The following is a 21,878-nucleotide window of genomic DNA, read 5'->3' on the forward strand; positions in this document are numbered from 1 at the left end:
GTTCCTAATAATCCTTTAGGTGAGTGTATATAACAACATAGTAAAAATCAGTTTATAAAGCAATTTACATGACTTACAGCCTTTACGATCTGAATGCACATTACAAACATAAACCATTCCTGTTAATGGCTCAGCTGGAAAACCCAATAGACAAGGCTCTGCTTGTACTCGCAACACAGATGCCAGAAGACATCATCATGTCTAAAGTCAAAGTAGTCAATCCACCGGTTCCTTTAACGTTATGTTTGCAAAAACAGTGCATTATTTATGCTAATAAAAAGTGTGATGGGATTATTTACAGTTTATGAACACAAAATTGCTCAACACATCCACCACAAAATAAAAAAAAATCAAGGAGACATTGTGCAATTTAGTTTCTTTAATATAATCTTATTTACATTGAATTTTTTCAGAAATGTTTAGTACATAGTAAGTTACATTACTCTTGCATCGAATAAACAATGACACTCAGGACCTAATCATTGTACAATGTGATAATAACTGCTCACATTACTTGGAAAAAGTTTTCTTTAGAGAAATATCAAATTAAGAGTAACTTCAGGCAAAGTCCATACTCATCTTCAAGCTCGCTAGCCATTCCCACAAAAAACACGACATTGAACGCGAATCACCTCTTTTTCATTTTATGCAAGTTTAAAAAAGTTTCACCACTCTAGGCATTCACAGAAAACTTCATTTTTGCACACGTTTTCCGAACGACGAAATCCGATACAAGTGAGGAAAAAGACACATTTAAAGACGGAACGGAGAATGAATGTGAGGACTTTTATTGCATATATCACAAATATGAACATGACCACCGGGGCCCAGCCTACATCACTTGCTAACTCCATTCAGGTCCAGGGTCAGGTTTCCCAGACCCCAAAACTCGCTTAAGAATTAGCAGCAGGTTTAAATACTTTGATTCATACATAAAATAAAGGAGATTAGTGTACAGCTTTCTCAAGAACTCAGCCTTCTTTGAAAACTAGGAAATAATGGTAATAGCAGCAATACTTAAAAAGACATTACATGGTAATAAATAATTGTAAAAAAAAAAAAAGAGCGAAAAAATTAAAAAGTGGTTGAAGAAACACTACGAGGTTGGCTCAATCTTAACATTTTGAAAGAATAATCTGGTGTCATGCACATCAAGCACTGCGTTATGAAATCTGAGATGCTTTTTTGACAACACCAATACCTGGATAAACCCTTATGCACCTTCAGAGTCTGAGGCCAATTATGATATGAGAGGAGCGTCAGCACTTGTCTATAGAGAAACAAATGCTACGTCAACTGTAAAATGAGAGGTGATTGTACATGTGCCAGCCAAAGTGCTAGATTATGTTACATGAAGCAGTGGTTTCAATGACAGACGTGTGTAAATAACAGTCTCACGTTAAAAGAAGAAAAAGTTAATGCAATGTTACCATAAGAAAACAAAGTATGGTTAATGGGGTCCCATGAAAATTAAGGATAAAAGAGCTTCTTTATAACATTCACAATCTGTTCTTTGCATTCGTCCCATTGTTTCAAAAGATGAGGGCAGTCCGGTTTAAGTCTCGTCTGTCAGATGGATGATACAATGAAACAGAATGTCGTAAAAGAAGGTAACAAATCTGCATATTAAAACCCTATTCGTTTAACATGAACATTAAAAACTAGTTCTCTTGTTGACAACGGAGGATCGCTCGCTGAATAAAACAAAGCAAAGATGTGAAAATACTGGCGTACTCTGGAAACTGCAGAAAATATTTCAACATCTAGACTGCACGTGTGCTTCACAGCTCCCGAAAATGTCCTGCCATTAAGCCGGCATGTTCTCGATCGTAGAAAAACGAATACAATACGCGTCAAGCGGTCGAGTAAAAATATCGGTGATGAGTACAGAAAATGGACACCGCTGATCTCCTATAGTACTGAAGAGCACAAAAACGAATGTTACAAAAATAAGCGGAGATGTTACGTACATACCGAGGATGACAAAACACCACCCATCTCCATTTCCTTCAAGACACTTTTGCATTAGGTAAACTGGTTTATCACAGTTCTGTTTGTTTGCACCTAGACTAAAACATCATCTCTTTTTCCTTTAGACCGTAGGCTCAGTGAAGCTCTGCTTACTGCGGCGAAGCAGAACGAGCTTAGTTGTATTACAGTCGGATTCTAACTACCAACCCACCGCTTCAGTGACAAAGACGACACAAACTGAATTTTTTCTGAGAAACGAAAAAAGTCGATCAGATTTCTCTGTGACTTATGACGGTAATGCAAAAACAATTCCCGACCGCGCTGTGAGGAATCTTTAAGTCTTTGAGAGCTCCTGCTCCCCTCCGTTGCAGTCCAGGGGTTCAGACTGGCTGGTGATGCAAAAGTCGGTCTGTCCTGGAAAAGAGGGAGGGGGTGAGAAGGACGGCTGGGGCTATTTGGTGGGTTTGCTGCCGTTGCTGGCTGGCCGGACAGGGCGTTTGCTCGCTCACTCCACTGCGAAGCCACATGTTTCCTCCACGGCGGTCAGGAGCTTCTCATAGAGCTTCTCATATGACTCGTAAGGCGGGATGTCAATCCGGTTGAAGCTGGAAAGATAGGAAAGCAAAATTAGCAGGGGCTTGTCACTCTTTAAAGGAAAACACCAGTGTTTTTTAATATTTTACTATGTTTTTACCTTAACTTAGATGAATTAATACATACCTATCTTTTTTCAACGCGTGCACTTTTAATCTTTGCACAGCACTTCTTGAATGTGTTAGCATTTAGCCTAGCACCATTCATTCCTTAGGATCCAAACTTAAGTTTTATTTTGAGCCACCATACTTACTGGTGTAATTACTCATGTAACAGTCTTTAAATAGGGAAAACATGGAAGCGTTTGGTGGCTTCTAAATTCATCCGTTTGGAGCCATAAAAATGAATGGGGCTAGGCTAAATGCTAACACAGTTACGACGCGCTGTACACAGATTTAAAGTGCACGCATTGAAAAAAGATAGGTATGTATTAATTTGTCCAAGTTGAGGTAAGAAAATAGTATAATATTGAAAAACGGTGGTGTTTTCCTATAAAGACATTTAATAAACTTAGGTGCTGTAAGTCAGTGCTTCCCAATCCTGGTCCTCGAGGACCCCCTCCCAGAAAGTTTTAGATGTCTCATAATTTAAAACACCTGATTCAACTAATCAGGCTCCTTCCAGAATTGTAAACATGTCTCCCTAAAAAGCTGATGAGTTAAATCGGGTGTGTTAAATAAGGAGACATCTAAAACATTCTGGGAGAGGGTCCTCGAGGACCAGGATTGGAAAACACTGCTGTAAGTGACTATTGTTTTTGTTTTTTTAAACAGTCATTACAGTCACCTGTCTTCTACTTGTCTTGGTTTGCTGACATATGATTGTTTAAGATGTCTTTAGAGAGCATATTTGTTGTTAAAAAAAATCTATTACAGAACAAAAAAAAATTTATTTGTTGGAGTAGTCTCAACTCTTCAATGCTGATTCTTACCACGTGTGGGCTTTTGGCAGGTTATCAGTGTTGGCATCGATTAAATGAATAGTGAAGAGTCTTGGTCCTGCAGAACCTGTAGAACCTTACAAAGATACATTCTAGTTATTACTGTTCCCAAAATCATCACACTCGAACAAAAGTGAGCCTAGATTATTTTAAATTAACAAGTAGCTACAGAGACTAAAGTAAAAGTTATCATTTAAAAGCTAATGAAGGGTAATTTAAGATTATAAAGTTGAATGCTTTATTCTGATTGGTTGTTCCACGGGTATGCATTATTATTTGTCAAACGCACACCTGACTTGTCAAATTTTTTATCTCTTTCCAGCCACTGACGAGTTAACTCCTCAATTAAAAGAAAGTGCCTTCCTGCCAATGACAATCCATATTTCTGCTATTATCCAGCAGTTTAATGTATAAAACCTGGAAGTATTCCCTTAGGGCAAACAGTTCAAACTCTGTATGTTTTAAGGGTCACTCTAAATCTGATCTCTATCAAAAGTCCTTCACAAAAACGTTTTTGTTCCGAATTTAGTATTTTTGAAGAAACCTACCCATATTTGAGAGGTGATAAAAAGAGAACAAATGAAGAGTTTGGTTCCAAAACGCAATAAACGCCATTTTTGAAAAAAATGAGTTACTGCCAAAATCAGTATTATATCAGGTCAGTATTTATAAGTAAATTCTTAATTTTACGCAAAATCCAATCTCTGTCGTGTTATTCTGTCATCTTTTCTCCCTTTTTTCCCAAAACGCAATGAACGCCACTCCTCCTTTTCTACAGAATGCAATAAATCCGCTCCACAAATTACAGCGCACCATTCCACGCAATGTAAACAAACAATGGCGGCGCGTTGAATACACAGAGTCCTAGTTTTCCTCATCTACTTTGTACTTCGTGATCAACAAACAAACAAAAACGAAATAATATTTTAAAAGCATTGATTAACCTGTGATGGTTTTCTGTAACGGGAAAGAAACGTAAGCCATCAACATCTAATAATTTACGCGAGAGGCACTCGGGAGACGATCGCTTGTTCTCCCGACAGCATCTAGCTTCTCTCGTGCTAAAACATTGACCCCAGGGGATCTTATGAAAAACTTTCCATAATTTTACTCAAAGTCAACGAGAATCACCGCTGATCGGTGTGAAAAATGTTAAGCGACGACGTCAACTATAACCGTAGCAGTGACAGTGTTCCTAATATGACAAAGTAAGTGTTTTGATTAATGCCATTAATGTTTATTTTTTTAATCAGCGTGTACAAATGTTCAACTAAATGAATATAAAATGGCAATAATGAATGCACATTTATACATTGATTGAATAGATTTATAGAATTTTGAAAAAAAAACTTTGTGGAATAATTTCATTTTGTGGAAAAAATAATTTGTTTTTATAATAAATCTTTGAAAATCAAATTATGGATTTGAATTTTTTATGTTTTTATAACCTAAAGAAGATGCTAAAGTTTGTAACAGAAAACTTCTGTTACAGAAGATGTTAACATTTTTATCTTGTCACTTTCTTGGTAAAGAAAACACGTTTTTACCGAAATTTGTCAAAATGGATTAATTGCGTTTTGGAACCAAACTCTTCAAATATAGGTAGGATTTTTTTTTATTGAAAGCAGAGGGTCTGTTCTTTCATTTGATATATTGTATGTTTATATATTTCATATATATTTTTGGAAGGCATTCATCTTTTGTAAAAACCATAAAAAATGCTGCCACTGACTGACAACTTTAAAATAAAAAAGCTGGCGTGGAAAGAGTTAAAATAACCCTTAGAGCAATGTCTGTGGGATCCGTGGAAAAAGCAGAATAATTGACTTTGGTACTTTTAATTATTCGAAAATAATGCACACCCGCACGCCGACGAATAAGTAACACACAATAAGATCAAAGTTTTTTATAAATTCATAACTTCAAGGGAGTCTGTAAGTAAAAAAAAAAGGTGTCATACTAGGAAGCATAAAATTTTAACAAAAGTTCTGACTAATGTATCAGGTGTACTGAGCCGAGGCTTATCTATTAGGCACCTTGCAGCGCTTTGAATCCTTGTAGCGGGACACGTGTGGATCCGGTGACGAACTGCAGCAGTCTGCCTCTTCTCTCCTCATCAAAAGATTCAACTGCCTGCCAGAACCACTTCACAATGTTACTGTCGGCCACACAGTGTTTCAGCCGCGTGTTGGCCTTCCAGTCGCTCAGATCGATCTTCCCCAAACCACCGATGATAAGCTAGATTGAAGACAATCAGTTTAGCTATTATAACAATTTTCCTGATATAACAGTCAAGAGAGGTCAGGAAATGATGGTGTCTGTCTGTGGTACCTCAAGTTCCTTGTTGTCAAAAGGCTTGAGCAGATGCTGTGGGATGAGTTCGTTGAAGCCCTTCTGCAGGGCGAGGAACTGTGCCTCGATACCTCGCATGAACCTCCAGTTGACATACAGCCTGAGAGAAAAGCAATAAATCATGAAAGAAGTGTAATGGTATTAGGAGAATACTAACAGTCCACTGGGCTGCACTAACAACCTCTCCATTAAGAGCCTCTGATTCATTCATTGGGCAAAGATTCCCATAACAGCTGACTTTCTACTAACATTCTTGATGGGTTATACATGCAGAGTTCAATCTATCAAATTGACAGTGGGGAAAAACTGAAGATCCTGTCTCGTTCCTTTAGCCAGGGTGACTGCTGCCCTCTGGTGGCAAATATCTTCTGATAAACACAGGGTTTTGTTAGTCACCTCTTACCTTACGTATTCTTTCTTGTTCTCCTCTGTGACCGAGATATTCTTGCCGTTTGGTTTAAGCTCATGCTGGAGGAACTTGCCGAAAGCACTGTGTTCTACACAGAACGTGTGGTCTAGGACGGATGTGATGTCATTCTCCCTGCAAAACACACATTTATATCTATTCAACCAACTGCTGATGAACAGAATCTGCAGGCAAACAACAGTATTAAAGGAATAGTCAATTTTCTTAAAAGAAAAATCCAGATAATTTACTCACCACGTCATCCAAAATGTTGATGTCTTTCTTTGTTCAGTCCAGAAAAAAGTTTTGTTTTTGAGGAAAACATTGCAGGATTTTTCTCATTTTAATGGACTTTAATAGAGCCCAACATTTAATACTTAACTCAAAACTTAACAGTTTTTTCAACGGAGTTTCAAAGGACTCTAAACGATCCCAAACGAGGCATAAGGGTCTTATGTAGCGAAACGATTGTCATTTTTGACAAGAAAAATAAAAAATATGCACTTTTAAAGCACAACTTCTCGTCTAGATCCGGTCGTGATGCGCCAGCGTGACCCCACGCAATACTTCATGACGTCAAGAGGTCACAGAGGACGAACGCGAAACTCTGCCCCAGTGTTTACAAGTGTTTTGAAAGAGGACCGTTCCTACGTTGTTGTATGTCAACTGATACTAATTGATGTCTTTGTGTCAGTTTATTGTTTACAATGGTCCGCAAATGGGCGTTTCATATATGTAACACGTGACCTCCCTACGTCACTACGCATTTACGTTAGGTCACGCTGGACCGGACCTAGACGAAAAGTTGTGGTTTAAAAGAGCAAAAGAGTCAAAAATGACAATCGTTTCGCTAGATAAGACCCTTATGCCTCTTTGGGATCGTTTAGAGTCCTTTGAAACTCCGTTGAAAAAAACTGTTAAGTGTTGAGTTAAGTATTAAATGTTGGGCTCTATTAAAGTCCATTAAAATGAGAAAAATCCTGCAATGTTTTCCTCAAAAAACATAATTTCTTCTGGACTGAACAAAGAAAGACATCAACATTTTGGATGACATGGAGGTGAGTAAATTATCTGGATTTTTCTTTTAAGAAAATGGAATATTTCTTTAAATATTTATGTAGCATGAATGAGACTTATTTTAAGGATCTCCATTTCCTCTGCATACTGCTATGCAAACTGTAATGCGAATGTACCTTTATTATAAAGATACTCTAGTCATAATGTCACAAGTAAAAAAAAATAGTTTAAGTGAACACTAAATTGGTGATTCTCGTGAAATTAGACTTATGAGGTGTCATGAAACATAAAAAAAAAATGCTGTCAAAATAAGAAGCATACAGTTATAAACATCTCTTTATGTACTATTTTGCACATGATTTCAAATGACATCATACAAACTAATTTTGATGTTTATCCACATTTAAGGGGAAAACTTTCATTAACGCAACTTGTCCATGACTGAATTTGGGTTCTTTGACATGGAAATATTTATAATTAAAAAAAAACAAAAAATAAAAAGCTTCAGTGAATGTTATACTATAAACATTTACAGTAAAGAAACATGTGTTGATCATTGGTAAATGTAGAGACAATAATAAGGAATATAAATGTGTCCAAGAAAAAAATTCTCATCCTCCGCAACAATTTTCCATCATTGTTTAAGCCCTCAAGGAACTAACATTTTTTTTAAATTGTTGGAAGGGACATAATTGACTGTGACACTCAAGATGGCTACCAGGTAAGCAGTTCTTATTTTTTATCTCTTCAGATAAAACTTGTTTGTCATAGTTCCTAGACAACTTTTTAGTTCTCATTACTAAAACATGAGTTTGTAAATGCATATATTTTATGTAATATCATGTTGCGGTAATGATAATTTTTGATAATGATAATTTAAAAAAAGTAAATAATTTTATAGGAAATATTTTTTAAATTCTCGAAAAATAATAATTATATTAAGTTCACACCTTAATCTTATATATGCAAAAAAATTGGCTTCAAGGGCTTTTTAAAAATTCTGATGCTGGACACCTTCTAAATCTGGATTTTGTGAGAATTACCCGCATACATTTGCTGTGCGTTTATTTGCAGAATTGGCTGTACTCACAGAATCCACACAAGGCTCTTGTGCAGCTCCGGGTCCACAGTTTCAAGGTCACAAAGCTGGATGGGCTTCCCGAGAAGTTGTTTGTAGAAGGGCAATGTGAAGCCTCCGTTGATATAGTGCCCGTGGAAAACAGCCAGACCCATAATTCGCCCGACAAAGTGGAAGTAAGACAAATGATCCTGACAAAACAGCAGAGGGCACGAGAGGAAATTTAACGACACGAAACCTTTGGTTGACCTTAAACGTTACACATGACGACCATATGTTACAGACCCTCTTGCTTAATTTCCTCATACTGTACTGATTTACAGAGCGAGGTTTTGTTGAGGTGAGAAGTCTCTGGCATTACTTACAGGATTAATGGACGAGTCTGGGTTGATCTGTAGTGTGTAGATGTTATCAGTAGAGTACTGAAACAGGCCGTAGTATGGATTCAACATCTCGTGACAGAGGAGATAAAGCCACTCCCTGGAATTAAACAGGAATTCCCACAGAGGAGATATCATTTCTGGGCCATGCTGACTAGAGTTCAAACTAAACTCTAAAAGACTGTTAACATGATAAGCCACTTTTTGATAAATGTAGATTTAGTAAAACAGGTTTTGTGAAATAATAAAGTCACGTTTACGCCCCTAGTCAAATCAACCCTTTCGAATGAAACAGGCTCATACCTGGCAACTCCACCATAATCCAGCCCCTCTTCTCCTCGAAACTTCACCATAAGACGTTTCTTTAGATCTTTGGGTCTCATCTTCATGATTTGTCTATAAGACTCCTGCAGAAAACACAGAAAGCCATGCACTTAGAGAAAAGTGACAGCATTACGGTTTCATGTATTTGTTGTTGTATATGTGGAGTTCAAAACATAAAATTGCTTTTCAATAAAGGCTGCATAACCAACAACTATAGCAACATATTTTAGGATATAGATCAATTTTAACTAATAGCCTGCGGTGCCTACTAGGGGTGTGACGGTTCTCGGTAAAGAATCGAATCGTTTCGTTATCCTCCCTCGGTTCGGCACGCATGTGCACCACGGTGCACCGTGTTTGATTCGACCACGCATCTCTAATATAGTTCGGTGAAAAAACAACGCATAAAACCATTAATGTATGGTTCTGAATAAGCTCTATGTGTGTTTACGTGAGAGTACCTGTCCAACCAACTCGTAGTATGCAAATCTGTTGCCAACTTCACATTTCCTCCTCACTTGTTGGTGTGTGTGTTGCGGACCGTTTAGCGAAATAGAAAAGACGCTAACTGTGGGTTCACACCAGATGCGAGTTCAACGATTTGCGCGAGTAGATTACATACAAAGTCAACGCAAAGACGCAATCAGACGCGTCCTCGCGTGGAACGGTGCGAATGATGCGATATGGGCGGAAATCACGCGCTATTCGCCTCAAGTGTGTCTTCGTTCAAGAAAATACGTCTCCTTTGTGCTGTAAGAATGAAATAATGAATACAGTACAATGGTTACTATTCAGCTTTAAGGTGGCGAGTACCTCAAAGATCTCCTCGCGGGACACTTCTATGCGGCAGTGTCCGGCCTGAGGTTGCTGCAGGGAGAGCTCATGCCGGAGAACTTTGAGCTTCTGGACCAGATCTCTCTCGTAGCGCACCGGTAACTCTCCATCACCCTCCTCCATACCAACCTCCATCTGTACCGGTAGAGCTTGGCTTGACTCCTTCACCTGAGTGTGCTGGCTGCTTAACATAACATAAATGTCACGTTTGTAACAACAGCATATCTGCACAATTACATATACATCACGCACCAATTGGGTTATGCTCCCACTGGGGATAATTAAGGATTAAATCAATGTTGAGGATTAAATTATTACATTTGAGCAAACAATTATCATTACAGAAGTATGATTTGTTCATGGTGGTGAATAATTAAGATGATCTAATGAAAGATAATTTAAGTAGGGGTGAGTAATCAGGTGTTATAAGCGGAGCTGCTGTTGCTGCGTTTTACCTCATGATGTGATGCAACCTCGGGTCGGTGAATTGCGTGGTTCTATTATTGTGGTCGACAAAATATATTCTTCCTGAAACAGTGCTCCTTATTTCCCAGCCAGGCGGCAGAGGGCCCAGCTCCTCGCAGCTCACGCTGTTTAAATCCCTGAAGAAGCAAGCGCACCCATCACCACTGTGCTCAACACCACCACACACAGATAAAGGTGACCCCTGTTTACCCAATGCCAGTGTGAATAACTTTTCTAAAGATCTGAACATTTAGGTGCCAAGCATAAATTTTATAAAACCTTTAATTATTCAATTCAAGAGCTTGGATGCAAAAGCTGTTAATCGCCACCTTCATCAAAAATGAGATCATGATATTGACCGAATGCTCTTAGCACGTATTATCCGTTCATCAAATACTTAACACTTTATCTTGGCCTTAGGCCTTTTAGAAATACTGATCTGTTGGCCAAAAACATTAAACATCACATCAATTTTTCAACAAAGTCCTCTAAGTGCACAGGAGATGAATGTCCCTTGTAAGTGCGTACTCAAACCTGAATACAACCCAAATGTGGCAGCCACATGGATCACAGCGCCCCCTAATGTTTGGTTAATTTTTTCACTTTTACCTTTTAAATTCGGACTCTCATCATTTGCAATGTTTCTTTTTGCATCTTTAGTGATTTTGCACCCGTTTACTATGTCCTGTCCAAATAAGTGGAGGTTTTTGCCAAAAAAAGCTTGCATGCACTTAACTCTTTCCCCGCCATTGACGAGTTATCTCGTCAATCTGCAATACCGCTATTATAAAAAACCGCAACTTATAAAAAAACAGAAGTATTGCCATAGGGCAAACAGCTGTATGTCCGTGTATGTTTTAAAGATCGCTCTGCATCTGATCTCTATCAAAAGTCCTTCACAAAAATGGAATTATCTCAGGTTTTTGCTCAAAATTTGGTGTTTTTGATGAAACCTACACATATTTGAGAGGTGATAAAAACAGAACACATGAAGGTAGGATGAAACTGATTTTTTTGTTTGAAAGCAGAGGGTCTGTTCTTTTATTTCATATATTGTATGTTTATATGTTTAAAAAGGAGCATTTTCTGAAAATCATGAAAAATGCTGGCGGCGAAAGCGTTAAGAGGGTTTTGCAGCGAAAGACAAATTTGTTAAACATGCATTTTGTAATTTTAGAAGGATCTCTTGACAGAAATGCAATATAATATACACAATTAAACAATAAGGGGGGTATATAAAGACCCTACATAATAAACTCTATCTTTTGTATTACATTAAAATGAGCCATTTTTATCTACATACACCGCAGGTCCCCTTACATTGAAGTCGCCATCATGTTGTTACAGTAGCCCTAAACAGACAACTGTTCTACAGAGCACGTTTCGTCCCTACGTTGTCTCTTGCGATGACATGTTTGTCCTGTGGTGGCTACCATATGTGTTTTAAAATTGAGGGCTGAGCTGTTGGTTGCAATTTCACCATTAGATGCCGCTAAAATTTACACATACCACCTTTAAAGGGACAGTAAGTAGGATTTACCCCCATCTAGTGGTGAAATTGTATTTAGCATTCAAACGAATAGTGCTCTCTAGCGCATTGCCTTTCCAAATGCGTGTTGCAACTACAGTAGCCGTTATGTACTCACTAATCTCATTTGTACAGCTGGTTCACGTGTTCACAGCGCAAAAGGTCCTTACCCAAGGAACATATCTTTATAATTTATTTTTTAAATATATATTTCTGTAATGCACTGCAAGTCACTTAGGTTAAAGCGCCTGTCAGTTGCGTAAATGCAACAATAATCACTTTTCCCAGGCTTGGAAATAACCTTTTTTAAACTTTCCAAGTTTCGAATGTATTTGTTGGAAAAATAAGAACTTCACTTGAGTTTGTCTAAGGCCAATCTGACGAAGTTTTAGAGCTTGCCTGCCTGCCGTATGTGCAAAATATCTGCCACTTCACCTAAAGCACTAACATTTTCCTGGTGAAAGGTGTTAATACCTCACCATGTCTCTCTTCCTTACTAACAAGCTTTAAAATCATTGTTTTGATGACAATGACAAGCACGTTATTAATGTTTAAATGTCAACAGCCACCACTTTTGAGAGAGAATATTGATTAAGTTAGCTGCTTGTGAAAATTAAAAAGCTGTGATTAGGATAACATCACGATAGCGAAAAGGAGGCAATCAGCAAATCACACGCCGTCGATCGTAACTGCAGCGATGGCGGGTGGTGATTAAACCTACCGTGGTATTCTGGGATCGTGCCAGGTGCTCACGCCGGTCTGTGTGTGCAAGAAATAGACTTGGCCCTGCACGGTGGTCCTTTGTTCTGTATTTGACAAGAAAAAAAGAGAGGCAAGTAAATAAATGTACCATAGGCTGTAGCACATTTAAAAATCAGTGCTGCCACACCAGAGCTTCGAGTTCTCATGCTACACGTCTGGCCTGAGATTAAATCACACTGGCACCGTCCACTGGTCACAACAGAGACTTTTACAGCACCGCTGAGGTTGCAATCCAATGAGAGGCTTTGCAACAGCCAATCCACCTGTACAATACAGACTGCAGCAGCCACACAGCTCGGCTAAAGAGTAAATAGACTTCTTTCAGAGCTAAGACTTTCCAGTTCATTGCACTTCAGTAGCCTCTAGCCTGAGCTTTAAGGTGTATTAGCCTCAATGGAAGGGCTCTAGAAGAATTATGGCTAAGAAATCGCATGTGCAGACTAAGGATGTGCAAACTGATACGTTTTCAAAATGGATTAGTCAATGGGTTGTGGGTATGGCTATATTGCCTTAAGGACCATTAGCCTATAATTAGGCTGGTTTGGGGTCATGCCCACAACACCAATGAGGTGTCGTGTTTCTAAGTGATATATGGATGCTAAGCAAAGCCCTTCAAAGGGATAACAAAATTATTAAATAAAAGGTTAATTATCTATTACCTATGATTGCATAAGACTTTAACAGTCAACCCATAAAAGTGACAGATTACAGATAATGATACGAAAATCGCCTCACACAAGGGAATTTCAAGTCGGCAATTGTGTTGGAATTCATTAAAGGAGGTGAATGGGTTACAGAAGCACTCATCTGATGACTATAACAAGGAGAAATTTAAAGATGACAAAAGAGGATTTTACAGACACACATTCACTGAGAAAATCCCTTCTGAAAGGTTGCACCTCGTAATTCATCCAATTTGAAGCATCATACTATTTCTATTGACATAACGTGCACACGCACCGTAGCCCTCAGGAAGGTCGGGGGACTGGTGCCCATGTGGTCGATTCTGGGGTGTGTGCGCATGCCCTCGTGAATCCTGGCTTCTGATCCGTTGTGCTTGGAGTCTTTCCTGATTGGGTGACTCGAGTGCTCTGCAGTTTCCCCCACCAGCGGCCCCTGTGGGATCTGTGTAGGGCATGGGCTCCTCCATGAAACAGCTAAGAGGCCGTCCGGGGCCCGAATCCTCAAAGACGGGCCTGAAACACGCATGCGTACAGGTGTGAAAAACAGGTGTATCTACAGACTAGACAAAATTTATATTGAACCTCCTTTACTTTCTTGATAAATGCTCTTTGTCTGTACTTGATCAGTGCAGGTTATTATATTGTCATTTCAAAATTCAGCTCTATAATTGTTCCTTTATTTCACAAGTTAATTGTGTTACAAATGCAGTTTCATATTATACAGACTAAGCCAAATCCTACAGTCTTTAGTTTCTGCTCTGCTTACCAATACTGACACTCAGAAACAAGGTAGGCAGTCAGTGGCAGTGCTAAAATAAACAGGCATTCTTAGAACAGATGTTGACTCACCCTTCATTCTCAACCAGTCCTCTACAGTCAACCACAGGCCCTCCACTACCAATTCTGTCTCTGGTCTGCAGACTCACTAAAATGATGGATTTGGATTAAAAACAAAAATTGTCACATTGCAGCTTTATGCTATTAAAAAAAAATTCTTCACAATAAGCACTTATTATATACAGGGCTCGCAAAATCGCTAGCCCGACGTCCCAGGCTGTTGTGCATTTCTGTTGGGCTACCAAAATGTATCTCCACCCTGCCCGCCAGACTATCTCACGGAGGAAAAGTATATTTGAGTGTTTTTGCAATTAAGTTTTCTCATGTCTGTACTGGACACATACACACAAAGCAATCTCGGCATGTATTCTTGTAAAAAAAAAAACAGTCTTGAAGTAAAAATCAATAGGCTTTATGCCCAGCTGCACTACTTCCTGAACGTCACCCAGCTCCTTGTTTCCTGTCTGCCATTATTGGACAAACTGATTAATCCAGGTGTGTCTGATTATTGTTGTTGTGACTACTGAGGTCAGGCACACCTGGATTAATCAGTTTGACCAATAATGGTAGACAGGAAACAAGGAGCTGGCTAAAGTTCAGGAAGTAGTGCAGCTGGGCATAAAGCCTATTGAGAAAGAAATCAGATTTGTGACATTAGGCTCTGTGTAGCTCAGGGATGGGCAACTTCGGTCCTGGAGGGCCGGTGTCCTGCAGAGTTTAGCTCCAACCATAATTAAACACACCTGAAGAAGCCAATTAAGATCTTACTAGGCATACTAGAAACTTTTAGGCAGGTGTGCTAAGGCAAGTTGGAGCTAAACTCTGCAGGACACCGGCCCTCCAGGACCGAAGTTGCCCATCCCTGGTGTAGCTCCATGCAGAACTCGCTCTTAAAGCGACAGTAGCCCCTATTTTTCTAACGGGGAGATTATCCAATCAATACATGCATGTGTGTGTATTTATTAGGGATGCTTAAAGATTAATTGTGTACACACATGCATGTATATGTTTTAGAAATTTTTACACGTGTATATACATTTGTATATTTATGTATAATTTATATTATATATATAAATATAAATACTTAATATATAAAAAAAAAAATCTTAAAATTATACATGAATGTGTTCATATTTATATATACACAAAAACTTTTATTCTGCTAACGATTAATCGCGATTAATTGTTTAGCATCCCTAGTATTTATGTATAAAAAATATACATAAATACACAGTGCACACACATATATTACGCAACAACCAACTTTTTTTGTATGCGATTAATATCACGATTAATCTTTTGGCATCCCTACCTTATCAAAATAATTGTTTAATTTTAAATATGTTGCATTGTTCAGTACATACCAACGATTTGCCCCCGAACAGTATCGCTGTCAGATGCGTTTAACTTGCATAAGTCTAAACGTTGGTCTGAAAGAGAGACAGACAGTATAAGTGTGATCTATCAGATCATCACATTTTTATAGAAGCAGAAAAACAGTACATCAATTGTAATACAGAACAATGAAGATTAGAGACAGCAATAAAATCTCACACTCACAGCCTGTGTCTTTAAGTCGGCTGATGGCATTGGAGAGGAGCCGCACACAGCCTAGAAATCCCGCCCCTTGTTTCTTATGGATCTTCTTATGGTTCCATACGCTAATGGTGATGGAATCGGTTTTCCCAATATACCTGCAGATCCAAACAAACAAAGATCAAGACATTTCCTACAGAGAAAAACTTTAACCTTTTCCTCTCTGTGAAATAACTTACTAGCTAATATTGCTACTCATTTAAAAATTAACCAAATAACCGAAACTGCCCAACTTGAACACCGCTGAAAACTTGGTGTGACGTTTCAGTTTTATTACAGCTGACATCATGCTACAGTGATCACAGTTTTGGTAAAGGCTTTGTACTTTACTGTAAGTACACAATGATAAGGAAGTTTAAGGGGCATACCGGAAAACCATTTTAGTGTGACAATTTGAAATCAACTTGATTAATAATTATTACCTAATGATTTAATGACTTTTTTATTGATGTCAAATCAATCCTGTCCCCAGCAAGATAAACTGTTATTGCATTATCACACTATCACTAAGCTCTTAAAATGAGATTGTCACACTGGTGCCATAACTCTTGACTCTGAGTGATACCGACAGCACACAAAATCTCTTTTGACGTGCACGCTGACTGACCCCTGCACTTGTTATGGTAAATTCACTTTGATTTGTATTCACATTGTCTGTTGTTAAATTCACAGTTGCATCCCCTGGCCTTTATACAGCATTACAGAAAATTACTGTAATTATTTTCGAAACTGTACACCTTACACACATATATAAACAAACAATGTGGTACAAATGTACACTGCATTAAAAGTTACAGACAGAACTAGGAATTTGCTTACAGGTCATAATGCTGATTCCACTTGGGGTCCAACGTGCTTTTGACCGTGTCTGTAGAGTGGCATTGACCCGAGCCGTCCACCACCACTTTTGCAAAAGGATCAGGCAACCCTGCAACAGAAAGACAAGCAAATAATGCAGGACAAAACTCAGCTGTCACAGCAAAATCTCCAGTTACCTCAATGACGGCTCAAATAATTTAGACAGACTGAAAATATTTTGATTGCATTAGATAGTTGGCGAAGCATTTTGCTCAATGTCACTGAAAGGACAGCCTCATGCTCTATAGACCGTTTGTTTAGTGGCATGAACTTGTGGAGCCATTTAAATGTAAAGCATTTCAGTAGGAGGAAGTTCAACTATTGAGACACACGTTCTGTATCTTATGGCAAATATTTACTAATATATCACTGTATAATCAAAGGGCAGTTAGTCTTTTTGTAACATATTTGTTACACACGGCCTTTTGTCAGATGAGAGGCATGATAGCCGTGGCACAGAAACAGGATCTATGAATGACGCACACTAGGTCATCTGAATAATATGTGGGCCACACACTAATGAGGCCTATGGGGCAAACGAGCCTGTCAGTGGGAGCAGCTGGGATAAAGAAGCCAGACCTCAGAACAGTAAAGTGTGCTTATGTTGTCGGGTGGGTGGAATCTAATGTGGATCTATTGGACGCGGATGTGAATTCCGGCAATCGTAAAAGCAGCCAGTGGGAGACTCTAAAGAATTCAAAGCTACAGCATCACAAACTCATTAAAAGTTCTCACATCACTATTTCTCAGAATTCCTGGGATGCTTGCTGTAAAGGAAAGGTTCACCCAAAAATCTGTAAATTATTGACTCACCTCTCACAACACAGAAAGAAAAGTTTAACAAAATGTTCATAGAATGTTGTATGCTTTACATGCAATGCAAACAAAATGACCAAAGACTGCGAAGCTGGTCGGAGCAGGAGGCGTGTGGTCCGTACATGTGCTCAAAGTCAATACTAGAATTGTGCAACAGCAAATTTGAATCTGGGATTGTGGTCTAATCTTACAGCTTTTCCTTCCATACCGCTTCTTGTCTCTTTCTTCTGTCATCTCATAAATAAAGACAAATGATGTGCTACTTTCCAAGTCTTACGTTATCAACTAGAGATCACCAAAAAAGCTGCTCATATGAAGTCTTGTAATGACATACAACAGCTTTGTATTTTGGAGGATAAGACTCAAATTCAAGTTGGTATCCAACATTATTCTCTCCTTCATATATGGCTTTGACGGTAGTGTGACCCGCAGTAAGCCGCATTCTCATTGAGGATCGACCGATATGGATTTTTTAGTGCCGATGCCGATACAGATTTTTGTTTCATCAGCCTTAGCCAACGACCGATACAGGCTGCCGATTTTCTTGAGCCGATATTTGGAGCCGATACTGCTTTTGGTCACTCAATTTACATCATAAAAATGACACAATGATGAGGCCAAATGTTACAAGTCTCAATTTAAAAAAGTAACATTTATTGAACTTATCAAAAACTATATTTAACAAATAGTAAAAACAGGTGAGGGTGCTAGGAACCATGAACTGCGCTCTCCACAATGACGAGGAACTATCAGCAAAAGACATTGATTTCTAGCTAGGGATGCATCGATACCGATACTGGTATCGGGTATCGGCCTCGATACCACATTTTCTAAAGTACTCATACTCGTTAAAAGTCCCCCGATACCCGGGATCGATACCACGGTCTGAGAAATGTCTATGTTTGAGTGGCGTGTAAGGGGTTAATGCCTCTTGTGTTGTCCAAAGAGGCAGAGTTTACAACAAACTGGAAAACTAGTCACTTGTTTTTTTGTTAAATTATATGACTAAAGCTGTTACCTGTAAATTTGAATCATGTTTTTTATTAAGTACTCAGTATCGGTATCGGCAAGTACTGAAATGCAAGTACTCGTACTCGTATTCCAAAAAAGTGGTATCGGCGCATCCCTATTTCTAGCACTTTACTACTACAAATATATAGAGATGAGAAATAAAAACTTGCTTTGTGCAGCTATGATCAGCTGTCAGGCTGAGCCTTCGATGTTGTCATGGAAAGGTTGGTTGTTTTTAGTCACATGACCTGCAATCGCATGCAGCTTCCAGCACTCTGTCTGTAAATAATGCTGGAAAAAACTATCGGCGAACACAGCAGCCACATATCGGTCAATGCCGATACACATAAAACTCGCAAAAACTGCGCTATATATTGGCCGGGCGATATATCGGTCTATCACTAAGTCACATTAACATGCGACTAGCAGTAGCAGAGAACACGCACATTTGTTAAGAAACGAATATCCAAATTTTTATATATATAATATGCATCAATGCGCACACATTATATAACCACTGAGGTAAATTTATGCATTACCATCGCGATGGTAAAATACTGCCAACTGCATGGAAAAAAAAACAAGCAGGGACATTCTGTGAAACATCTTCTTTGTGTTCAAAGCCAGACAGTACATCATACAATTTGTAATGACGTTTTGGGTGAGGACATAAAGGACAGAGAAAGTTGTTATGTTTACTTACGGAAGAAGTCTTTCTTTGCCAGGTTCTTGGCACATAATACTGAAAGAAAAAAAAAAAATCATTAAAACACATCTGTTGTACAACAAAAGTACTATTTGCTTTGATATCTATAAACATGGAAGACAAATAATTGGGCTCTTGAAAATCAAAGGTATTTAAAATGTGCACAAGCTTTGCAGCTACGACTCATAAAGACACACTGATCTGCAGAGACGGGTCTAAAATGCTCCTGAGCCCCATTCCACTAACTGCCTAAAATGATCAGGGACCTTTCTCCTTAAATCCCCCAAACAGAGGTCTTTTGGGGCCATCAACACACAGCCTGCATAAAATAAATCAGACAGGCCTGCTCTCAACGCTGTTAGTCAGCAGCCCAAATCCACAGCTTTTCCCTGGATATGTAAAGCTTAAGCTGTCTGTCTGAAAAGCTTTTTTCTTGGCTTGCATTCACCTAATGTGAAAAATTTAAAAGGTCACTCTGTGTTGAGCTGCAATGCGAGTTGATGCTTCTCAATGGGATTAGAGGTACACTTAAGAAAAGTAGCATTTGTGAAGAAGGTTGGTGTCGGCTCGGGTTTGACACGCTGTGCAGTGAGAAGGAGCAGGTGTGGTCAGCAATATTCGGCTTATCTAAAATTCAGCATGCAACACTTTCGACAAGAAATGTGAAGTGAAATGTATGTTATAAATTCAAAACCTTTAACATTTTGTACGTTTAAACATTCTGATTTAGACCTCATCTTTGCTAGCTAGATTACATTACCATGGTGACATTTACATCCTTAGATATTGGACAAACTAAACTAAAAATCAAAGAAATGGGAGTACTACGTTTACCGACATAAAAACGTTTTTACAACCAGACACTTTCACAATAATGTGTGTTGTTGCACCCTGAGAGTGTTTTGGCACAACGCAAAAGTGTTTATTACACTACAGCCACAGCATAACAGGGTATAGTGTGGCATCATATGCAATGCGGCACCACAACGGTTGATTCTGAAATGTGGACTGAATGTACAGAGCACGTAAACGCCTACAGTAGGCATTTTTAGGTCAAACACAGGGCAAACAAATGCCATTTGCCACATTGTAAACAAACGCCTGGCAACCCTCCCATTTATGAACGTACTAATAAAACATTACAACCATTATAATTATCATCTAACCCTTAACCTACTATTTCACTTCTGTGCATGGTTACAAAAGCCTTTATCTGATAGCTGTGTAATGGTGCAGAAAATGTACATAGGAACTATACTCTCATTCCAGCGTAATAATCAAGGAACTTTGCTGCCATGGGTGCAGCAGGCGCAATGATATTACGCAGTGCCCGAAAATAACCCCAGCTCTGCAACTAAACAAACTTAGTGCCGGTCACATTGAAAGTAACCAAGCTGAGACTATTTTCGGGCGCTGCGTAATATCATTGCGGCTGCTGCACCCATGGCAGCAAAGTTTCTTGATTAAAAGTTTCGAAATGAAAGTATAGTTCCTAGCCATATTGGCCTTGAAAATCGCAACTTTTAATTTTCCGTCTGTCTTAGTACACGATGTAATACAGAAGAGTCAAGTTTTAAATAGGAAAAATATTGAAACTCCTTGGTCATTTTTGAGCGCAATGCTAATGGTCTTATCAGATTCAATGGATTATGCTAAGCTAAGCTAAAAGTGGTACCGACAGACCCAGACATCGACTGAATGGATTCCAAAACTGTAAAACTCAAATGTTTAACTCTAGGGGAGCTGGAAATTTAGCAATATTTTCAAATAAAGTTGAGTGTTCCTCTAAACTGCAATTCATTGACTGGCTGCTAGAGGCTGGCTCCGAAAGTCAATTCCCTAAAGGCCGGGGTATACCTTTTCTCTGCATACGCGCGCGAGCCGGACGCGGAGCTTTTCAAGTATACTCCCCACAGCTACACGCGAATGGCCGCGTTCGACACTATATGCAATACAAATGATTTCTTATTCAAATTATTAGTCTAACAGGCTGTCAGGGCAGCACTGATTTGGCGACATTTACAGTACATTAAAACATTAGGATAGGTCTCAAATTTTGGGCTGCGGACCCTCCTGGTGACGAAAGTGACGTCATGCGGACGGCGCGCATACGCGGACGTCCCTAGTATACTTTCGGCTTTAGACCCCCCATGTTGTAATGCCCAACTTCACAGCAAAACATAACATGTTTACAGCCTGGTACAAAAAGGGTTTTTGGTCTACATAGCAAATTTCCCTTCATGACAACTGTGAGGGCGGTGAATTTTTTATAACTCATCCATTTAATTTATATTAAGCCTCAACATTCTGCATAATTAAGGGCGTGGGCACTTGAGTGACAGGTGAACTACCGTCACTACGTCAAGCTGGGAGTGGTTCAGCAACCACCCACTTCAGTTTCACCCAGGTCTTGCCTCTTTACCCATTTTCGGTTATCCGCAAGTGACACGCAGTAACACGATGCTAAGATGGCGACGGCAGGCTCTGCCAACTATTGGCTTTAAAAAAAAGCTCTTCACAAATCTATGGGTGACATCACGGACACAAACTGAGAGTCGATACAGTATTGCCAAACAAAATATCAAGATACTCACACGTATCAATATTTTCTTACACTCTTAGAAGTTAGGACTACTCGATTATGGGGGGGGATCATAATCGTGATTATTTCACATGATTACTTAATCGATTACTAAAATACAATTAATTGCACATGCCTA

General features: G+C 38.9%; 1 protein-coding gene across 4 annotated transcripts in view; it reads right to left on the bottom strand.

Annotated features, from left to right (window-relative positions):
* Window positions 1-361: 361 nt before the first annotated feature.
* The window catches only part of smurf1 (SMAD specific E3 ubiquitin protein ligase 1), a 42,465-nt gene continuing 20,948 nt past the window's right edge, over window positions 362-21,878 (bottom strand). Inside the window, exons 2-18 of one of the 4 annotated variants that reach the window (XM_065255420.2) lie at window positions 19,156-19,194; window positions 16,587-16,695; window positions 15,732-15,865; window positions 15,536-15,601; window positions 14,184-14,259; window positions 13,612-13,847; window positions 12,611-12,695; window positions 10,352-10,498; window positions 9,876-10,077; window positions 9,042-9,145; window positions 8,724-8,838; window positions 8,371-8,549; window positions 6,261-6,398; window positions 5,837-5,957; window positions 5,542-5,743; window positions 3,497-3,572; window positions 362-2,576 (exon numbers count right to left, since the gene is read on the bottom strand). In XM_065255420.2, the coding sequence (XP_065111492.1) occupies window positions 2,477-2,576; window positions 3,497-3,572; window positions 5,542-5,743; window positions 5,837-5,957; window positions 6,261-6,398; window positions 8,371-8,549; window positions 8,724-8,838; window positions 9,042-9,145; window positions 9,876-10,077; window positions 10,352-10,498; window positions 12,611-12,695; window positions 13,612-13,847; window positions 14,184-14,259; window positions 15,536-15,601; window positions 15,732-15,865; window positions 16,587-16,695; window positions 19,156-19,194 (2,129 nt within the window). In that variant the 3' untranslated portion in view covers window positions 362-2,476. Of the gene's footprint in view, window positions 2,577-3,496; window positions 3,582-5,541; window positions 5,744-5,836; window positions 5,958-6,260; window positions 6,399-8,370; window positions 8,550-8,723; window positions 8,839-9,041; window positions 9,146-9,875; window positions 10,081-10,351; window positions 10,499-12,610; window positions 12,696-13,611; window positions 13,848-14,183; window positions 14,260-15,535; window positions 15,602-15,731; window positions 15,866-16,586; window positions 16,696-19,155; window positions 19,195-21,878 lie in introns of all 4 variants that reach the window. The other 3 variants (XM_065255418.2, XM_065255419.2, XM_065255417.2) reach the window with 3 other exon arrangements.

The sequence above is a fragment of the Paramisgurnus dabryanus genome, chromosome 3, assembly GCF_030506205.2.
Source record: "Paramisgurnus dabryanus chromosome 3, PD_genome_1.1, whole genome shotgun sequence".
In the NCBI taxonomy this organism is placed as follows: domain Eukaryota; kingdom Metazoa; phylum Chordata; class Actinopteri; order Cypriniformes; family Cobitidae; genus Paramisgurnus; species Paramisgurnus dabryanus.